This window comes from Molothrus ater, chromosome 4, assembly GCF_012460135.2.
Source record: "Molothrus ater isolate BHLD 08-10-18 breed brown headed cowbird chromosome 4, BPBGC_Mater_1.1, whole genome shotgun sequence".
In the NCBI taxonomy this organism is placed as follows: domain Eukaryota; kingdom Metazoa; phylum Chordata; class Aves; order Passeriformes; family Icteridae; genus Molothrus; species Molothrus ater.
In genome coordinates, this window is record NC_050481.2 from 30,319,696 (window position 1) to 30,328,470 (window position 8,775).

General features: G+C 39.5%; 1 protein-coding gene across 1 annotated transcript; it reads right to left on the reverse strand.

Moving 5' to 3' along the window:
• Positions 1–547: 547 nt before the first annotated feature.
• Positions 548–5,793, reverse strand: FGG (fibrinogen gamma chain). The gene is made up of 10 exons (XM_036382323.1): positions 5,695–5,793; positions 5,554–5,598; positions 4,974–5,157; positions 4,776–4,869; positions 3,703–3,833; positions 2,944–3,077; positions 2,625–2,809; positions 1,691–1,968; positions 1,184–1,353; positions 548–779 (listed from the first exon to the last, which is right to left on the reverse strand). The coding sequence occupies exons 1-10, from the start codon at positions 5,764–5,766 to the stop codon at positions 765–767; spliced, it is 1,308 nt and encodes a 435-aa protein (XP_036238216.1). The 5' UTR covers positions 5,767–5,793; the 3' UTR covers positions 548–764.
• Positions 5,794–8,775: the final 2,982 nt, after the last annotated feature.

The window sequence follows — 8,775 nt, forward strand, 5'->3', positions numbered from 1 at the left end:
AGATCCAGAGAAAGAAAATGCAAGTAAAATGCAATCAATTTCTGCTGCAAATTTTAACATTTCTTGGTTGCATGGCACTGAATACATTGAAGTAATTTTTAAATATTTGTTTACTACTATGTGTCATATAGTAAATGAAACTTATTCCGAGTAAAATTTGAGAAACTTGTTAATATATACGGTCTGAAGTAAAATACCTGTTCTCAGTCATTGATACTACCTAGCACATCCCAACTGAAAATGTATTCATTACTTCGTGGTAAGCGAAGTTAAACAATCTTCAGCAGGAAAATAGGCTACTTTCAACTTGCTACGTACTTTGATCTATGTCACCAAACAACTTTATTGTAAAACTTGAAAGCTTATGGATACTTGTCACATTTCTGGAGAAATAGGTTGAACACATGTCTCTAAACAAAGAGCAGGAACTGCTGGTGTGAAATTCAGGAATGACTGAATCAAGTAGGTTTGATCCACCTATCAAAAGTTTTCATTGCCTTGCTTGGCCAGCTGTAGATCACAGATAACAAACTCAGGCCTTTTTTGTTATAATCAAAAATTTATTGAGAATGTGTACAGAAAAAAAAAACCAACCATCAACAGAGGTATGCACTGCTCAGGGAAGAGGTTTGGGTATCTTACAGTCAATGTTGCTTTATAGTCAAAACTGTGTAATGTTTTGCTAAGTTCAGTGTTTAAGAAAAGATTTGCTTTTCCTGTTCAGACTGGAAAATTTTCCTGTTAAGACTTTTTCAAATTGTTCTTTATGCGTCTCCAACCTAAAACAGAAAAAAAAAGAGTATTTTAATGTTCTTCTAATGAAAGAAGTACCTAAGGCTATGATGACATGTTGATAGCATCCATACATAGTCATATTAGTTGGAAATTAAAAATGCAGCATTTAAATTACACAAAGGCAAGGGATTATTCTTGGTCATGAGACTATCCATTTATCTATCCATTAAAAGAAACAGTAATGTAGAAGGTGCACTAAAATTAAAGTACTAATGTGACTACTACTACTACTGTGACAAAATGATAAAAAAAGCCAGCTTCTCTAAGATGCAGTGGGCTTAACTTCAGCTGTCCATGCTCACTATTTGAAATTATTACTGAAATGTTTCAATTATTATTGAAATGTTCTGTGTTAATTTTAAATATCTCCTTGGCCCTGTGGTCGAACCTGTTTGATATTGCCTAAGTTGTGCTGCTGTCCATCCACTGACAGTCTGTTGAATGGGATGATTTTCATTGCCGATTTCTTCATGGAGTACCACCGGTCGCGCCAGGTTGCCCAGATAATGCCATTGTCAAATCCAGATGGACCAGCATCTTCTGATGTGTACACACCACCTAGGCAACACCAGTTGGAGCAAAACAGTTGGTAGCTTTCTAAAATAGTGCCCATACATTTTTCTGGTCCTGACACTCCATGGCACCCCTGGGTGATCTAACAGACTCTGTTCACCCTCTTTCTCCCCTTATTTTGTTTCTCTCAGGACTGATTATCCCACTTCGGAATGGAGAGCAGTAACAAATTCCTACTACTGATGTTAACAATTATTGCAAAGAATGGACTATGCCAGCTTTGGAAAATCCAGAAGGCAAAGTGTACTCTACAAACATGACTCATTTTCCTTTATCACTGAAACGTGGTGTCCTGGATATAAGCACTCAGAAGACAGCTTACCTACATAATATTTGCCATTGAGGTGGCCAGCATGACATCTATTCATCCACCACCCAGATCCATCCTGCTCAGCACAGTTGCCTTCATAGTTATCGTTGTCATTGTCGTGCGTACTGAACCTCATGCCATTGTGGTAGGTGTAGGATTTATCACTTGGGTCATCCCCAAAATTGAATCCATCAAAGGCATCCCCAGCGTCACCGCCGATGAAGTAGGCGTAGGTCAGTCGGTACTTGTCCTCTTCACTCCCCACTCTGAACACAGCGTAGTCAGCAGTGCTGGGAACAGAGGGCAGGGCTGAACATGGGCATGCTGCACTCCCAGCACATGCACAAGTGAAAAATGCATCAGCACTAAAACTGCAGAAAAGGCATTTATTGCATCCTAGCATTTCAGAGTGAATTGTTTTCATGTGACTGTGGGCCTCAGTTCAGTGACAAACATCCAATCAACTTTTGTGCTCCAGTACCCAACATATTTTCTGACTACTAGCCTTTAGTGATGTATGAAATACCTACATCATCAACACACACACAGACACACACATATATATAAATGTATATATAATCTCCCAGGTTCATAATAGAAAAAGAAATAAAAAATAAAATAAAAGAACAGTGTAGACCAGACCTATAATAATCACATAGTCCATAAGATATGTAAGACAAAGAAACTTGGAGAGAAGAAACAGATTCTTTCTGCCTAATAAATGAGTGCTGACAGCATGTGGCCTTCTGACAGGCCCATGTGACTGCAACACCCAGTGACTGCTGTCACAGCTGTAAGCTCAGGAGCCAAAGCAGTTCCATGCACATGTTATCTGGTCTAAGAGTTCATCAATTTTTAGGAGCAACCTTTTGTCAGTACAAACTGATGCAGCAGTGGGAGCAGGAGGTTGTAAGCTGTCATTCTCAGAAGCATAATAAGCAAATACCTTTTTTTGCCACTCCAGTCCTCCAGCTCTATTCGTAAGGTATATGGCAGAGTGGACTGTGTAGTTATTAAATGCATCTTTTCATTGCCCAGCCAGAACTCAGTGGTGTCATCTGGAGACAGATGTCCAAATCCTTCCTTGTACTGAACCCAATTTTTACTGAAGTCTTCGCTCCCATCCAGTCTCTGGAGAAATAAACCAAGAATACCAAAAACAAAAATAAAAACCTCAGTCAAAAAGATATGTATCATATGTAGGTAAATAAAAACAGTACTCATGCAAAAAGTTTGTTTACAGCAGTAATACATAAGTGACATACCCTTTGTAGTACTGTCCAGCCATTGCCATATGAGTCAATCTCACAGTAGACTAGGAATGACTGCTTGGCTTTCTGAGGCTTGATAAAGTACAGTCCACTTTTCCTGGCACCCTTATTTGCAATGTCTTGACAATCTGAAGTAAAGATATTCCAAAGATCATTTTCAATCTAGCTACAATTCTATCCTTACATTTATTTTATATTTTAACTTTTTTAGTGCAAGAAATGCAACTTATCTAAATACCATTGCTGCAAATTAAGCTACTTAGTCCACATAGTTCAATGTCATTGCCATAAAAAACCCTACTGAGGGTCACAGGACTTGTGTAAGGTGAAGATGAATTTAGTCTCATGTAGAGTTTAAGCAGTGTAAAACATAGCCATTGCATTGATTACTACAGCAACAAAGAAAGATTCTGGACCTAATGGAATAATTAAATTTTTTTCCACATGGCTTAGTAGAAATCTGATGAGTTATCTTCTCTTAGTCCCAGGTCCATGGAAACTCTAGTCATGTCCCGTGTGTTTAGCACACATTTTGGGATAATCGTATTTTGGCCAAAAAGGCCAAGCAAGAACTAAGTTCCATTTGAATCCTTGCCTGCAGATCATCTAATTTGTACTGACTGGTTTTATAATGTGCAATTTTATGTATCTTTGCAGAAGTCTATGACCCATAAGTAAATCATTGCTGTGATGCCAAGCAGCAGCACTCGTAGCTGAATTAACCCTCAACCATACAGGAAATATTCTGCACACCTCTTCCAGTTGTCTCGTGAATTTCAGCCCGGTCCTTGCATGGCTCCTGACAGAGTGACTCAAGCTGGGCAATCTTCTGTTTCAGCTCTGTGATCCTGTTGCCGTTCATTATATGTGTGTCTGTCAACTGTCTGGACAGAGAGACACAAAAATGGGTTGTTGTACCTGCTGTTTGGGAATGTGTAATTCTCATTCATTTCCCTGGACACATGCCTCATGGATCTAATGTGCTGCTACATGCATCCCTGTAAAACGGGGGTGCCTCTCCCAGCACTGGTATTCAGAGTTAAGGACAGGCAAAATGAGAAAGCACAGGCTTAACCTCATGCAAAACTTAACCATATGCAAAACTTGACTCCAACCAGCAAAACTCTAACCAGTAATTAATGTATTAATATAACTCTATGGAAAGTTTTACTTTCCTCTCCTGATGTAAAGGATAAACTCCTCTTCAATTATGGATGTATTTGTAAAACTTAAGTGCTCTAAATAAACTGCTGCAAGTGTCAGAATGCCTAAAAAATCTTTGACATAATGTCATAGAAGCAGAGATCTGTCAAAAAACATATCCTTAAGATTTAGTAAGATTAATGATGTTTTCAATTCTATTTCCAATGTCAACTTATAAAAGACTATCACTAAGTTTATGGTTACTTATGATTTAGAACTAAGTAACTGAGCTAATTTTCATGGATGTATGCAACAAAATTGGCCAGAGTAAATGATTGCACAAACATTCCACATGCTCTGCTTTACAGCAAAAACTCATGACCTCCAAAGGTCATGAAAAAAAATTTAGGGATAGCTGGCACAGCAGGGGAAACATAAATAAAAATATTGCCAGGCTTCATGGCAATTCTTATCTTCTACTTCTTGCACAATTAACAGTTTGTCCAGGTGAGCAGAGAATTCAGTATCAGATCCTCATGCTAGGTAGCTACTAACGCCAGTGTGGGCAGAACTGTCCTCAAGAGCACAAAATCCTTTCTGAGAGAGGCTTTTTGGCACTTGACAAAAGAACAGAAAGAAAACAATTTGTATTGTCACTGATAAAAGAAGGGGAAGATACCTACTGGATAGTAGTTTCATGAGACAATATAGTGTTTTCATATCTGATAATTTCTTCAATTATTTTCCTGGACTTTTGAGTGAAATCATCAATTGAATCTGTAAAACAGAAAAGGTACAAAATAATTGTAGTTAGGAAAATTAAAAAAATAAAACCACATAAATAATATTTTTCAGTTGTGTACTTATTTTTATATGCTCACTTGGTAATGTCTGCTTTTCTGAAGGATAGAGGCCTTGGATGTGTTGGATCAGATGGTCTGCTGTTACTGTGGCATTAGAAATACGCTGCAAAAGTCTCTCCATTTCCAGCAGGTCATTATCCACAGTGGATTGGTATTTAGCAAAGAAATCTGCAATGCCACAAGTTGTTGGGCAGAAGCTACCCTAAGGAGTAAAGAGAGACAGTTGTCAATGTTTCAGGGGCAAAGCAAGCAGAGCAGAATGTGTGGGCAGAGGAACTTTCAGTCACTGCTGACACAAATGATAAAGGATAAAAAAGGGCAGGCATTCGCAGCAGACTTTGTATTTGAATTTTCAGAGGCACTACATGCATGCAGCAAGAGAACAGTGCATGCCATTATTGTAGCATCTGCTGGATATGTGCTTTCATCCACTTTTACCAAGCATATACTGCTATCAGTAAATGACAGGTTTAAGCAAAGCACATTTAATAAGTACTGAAAACAATGATGGGGTTCAAGTGATAACACTGGTTAATAAACAGCATAGAAAAGCTTTAGTTACATTCTTAAGATAAAAGAAAATTGTTCAGGTACTTACAAATCTGTCATCCAGTATGCAGCAGTTTTCTCTGGTAGCAATGTACTGAAGAGAAGAAAAGAGGGCTGGTTTTAGTGGATTTTCTCCAAGACCCCTTTCTGCGCTAGGACGCAGTTTCCTAAAGGCTGTCTCTTCACTTACCGCCATGCTGGTGGAAACGAGCAGGGCGAGGAGAGACCCCAGGGGAGCCCAGCTGCACAACCTCAGCCCCATCGTGTCTGTCCCACCAGGTGCACTTGTGCAGTCAGCAGCCGAGAATGTTCAACCCAGCGCAGGGTGGCAGCAGTTTAAGGCAGCAGGCTGAAGCTGGGGGCGGGCACTGGGAGGTGGTGGGAAGAGGTGGGGTAGGGATCTGAGGTTGATTCCCAGAATTTGCACATACACTCCTCCCATTTTCAGAACCTGCTTTGCACTTAGTCGCCTGATCTCTGCTCCAGCCAGGTCTCAGGGGAGGCAGGAAGGTGAGACAAGGCATGGAGATGCTACACCTCATCACAAACATCATCAAACTCACACATCACTTTGTAACAGGGGCTGGCAGAAGTTTCACTAACAGCACAGGTAAAAGGCACAGTAGCAATCTGAATTATCTGTACCAACTATCAATTGCCTAACAACAAATGATATTTTGGGATTAAGTAGGTCTTTCCCACCACAGATCTCTACATGTTTTGCAAAGAGACTCAACACCATTTTCCCAGTTCTGTAGATGACAAAACTGAGGCAGAGAAAGGTGTGAAGTCATTGGGCAGTGGCATATCCGGAAAAGAAGTCTGTGGTATTTCTCACAGGCAATGAATGTTCCTTATCCTTCAACACACTGAGCCCATTCCTATGACTTTGGTCAATGCTTCCTTGCTGGAGAGCTAATGTTGTTGGTATCTGCCTTCTTCAATACTGCTACAAGAGTGCTGACAAGCCCTGTCTTCTGCCATGGGCCTTGTTCCAGCAAATTACTTTAGTATGTCCTTTTGCATGCTCTCTGTATTGGGAGCATTAACACCTTTCTACTCATGACCTAGACCTGATGTCTGAACTATGGCTTCTGCAGAGAAAGTCTGATTTTGTGCCTGTACAGCACAATGTGTGATAAGACAGTGTTGAATGAGGCTTTTGATTCTGTTACACATTTGACCAGATGATGAGAAGAATGGTGAGAATGGGGGTCAGGGATAGATCTGTTGTTACTGGGGTCAGCTTTGTGATTTCAGGCAAATGACTTTGTCTCTGTACAGCAGGATCAATTCTTCAACTTGGCTTAATAGGGATTTTAAAAAGGGGGGAAAAGCATTCTATAGGAACCAGATTATTAGAAAATTAGATATGATTATGCCCTGAAACATGGAGAGTTCCTGACCCGTATATCCTCTTTTAATCTGGTCAAATTGGATCAAACAGAAAGCTCCCATCACGTTCAGACATCCACCCACATATTGCCAGAAGGAAATGTGAGTGTTTAGGATGCTAAAAATCAATCTGATGTGACACAAGTGAGGCTGAAGCATTGTGCCTGAGAGTGTCAGCTTTCCAGTAACTGTACTGCTGACCAGTGAGTTAGTTGCCAGGCTGCCAAAAGTCTTTTCCAAAGGATGATCGATGCTAAAGGTTTGTCTTTCCAAATCTGATATTAATTCCCTTCAAGATCTATGTGCAGAATGTGCTCTTGTTGACCTTACTGATACAAATAGGACGTTTCCACCTTTTACAGAGTTACTTCTGTTTCCTAAAGTGTGAAAATAAAGTAAATAGGGTAGAAGTCAACCTGCTGTTGTGTTTTTTTATTGTTGCTTCACTGGTGCTGTTAACATGGACTGAGAAAACCATGGCTGAACCTCCTTGTCACTGCTGCTCATACACCGAGCTTGCTTTGCTTCATCTTTGCAGCTCATGACACAAGGGTCAACAGGGTCCTAGAGATACCATTCCAGAGGCTGTGCACCAGCAGGACTCCCTTAGATATGACATGAGTGGGCTGCTGGTATGAACTTTGTTAAGTAACAGCTTGAACACAGATGTACACTGCAGAGTACAGATGGGCACGTACTGTTCGTGATGCAATAGGTGAACCACGTAGCACAATTCAGGTATCCCTCATCCTCTGACAGAATAAAGAACACATCTTTCCCTTTTGTCGTTAGAAGTAGCACATATAGGCTTGAAACTCTATCAGAAGACTATTTGGCAACAGAAAATGAAAAAAACTGTCTTGTGTTCCTAGGCAAGAATTTCAGAGAAGATGACAAAAGTGAACTCTGGCAGTAAAAGCCTAGTTCATCTTGAGTTAAAAACCCCAAGATTTTATAGTTAAAGCATGAGAATGGCTATAATGACATAATAACAATGTATAAATAGAGTTTCAATGTTCAAGGTAAATGTCTAATTGGTGGGAAAAACAAAAGGATCATTATTCTTACAAATGGGTTAGGAATAGGAAAACTGAATTTTCAGTCAGATGCTTATGTTACACAAAATTATCATATTTACATTCATGAAGGAGTCAATTTTCAACATTGCCTCAATGATTACCAAATATTTGCACACTGCAATTATAAGTGTTGCTCAGCTGTATTTGTGGTTACAACTGTGGTACTTCTCAACAGAAGATGTAAATATTTAAACCTCAGGAAATTTTTGTTTGCTTTACTGATTACGTGGTCATGAATAATTAATCATTTCATACATTTGCTTCTTTTTTCTTTTCTTCTGTTATTACACCTTTCACTAGAAAGATCTTAGTCCTAATTTTAATTAAGTTGAAAGCAATACATATCTTAGTGGAATGACTATGTGGTATTTTTCCTCTCCTACACACCATTTTGTCTTGGTGAGTCCTGGTTGCAAAACAGCTGACCCACTTAACCACTTACCACTAGTGTGCTAGAGACCTAATTGTACCCTCAGATGTGTCCAGCCTAATTTAGCCAAGTTGATTTTCTGGTCAGTGTTTTCTTTCCAGTAAGTCTGATTGCTGGTTTGGTAACAGATGAGGAACAATTCCAGGTAGCGCAGGAAGAGTTCTCAAACTCAGTGTACTCTTTTCCAGCAATTTATTTTTGAGGAGAGAGTAAAAATCATTATTTGTTTGAAAGAGCTTTCTTCAACTCAATACTGATTAGTATTTTTTGTCAGCCACTGGGACACTAGCCAACACCTGCCCATCGTTCATAGAAAACCTTTCCTCAGAAAAACAAACACGTTTGAGTCTGTAAATTAGCTCCTGAA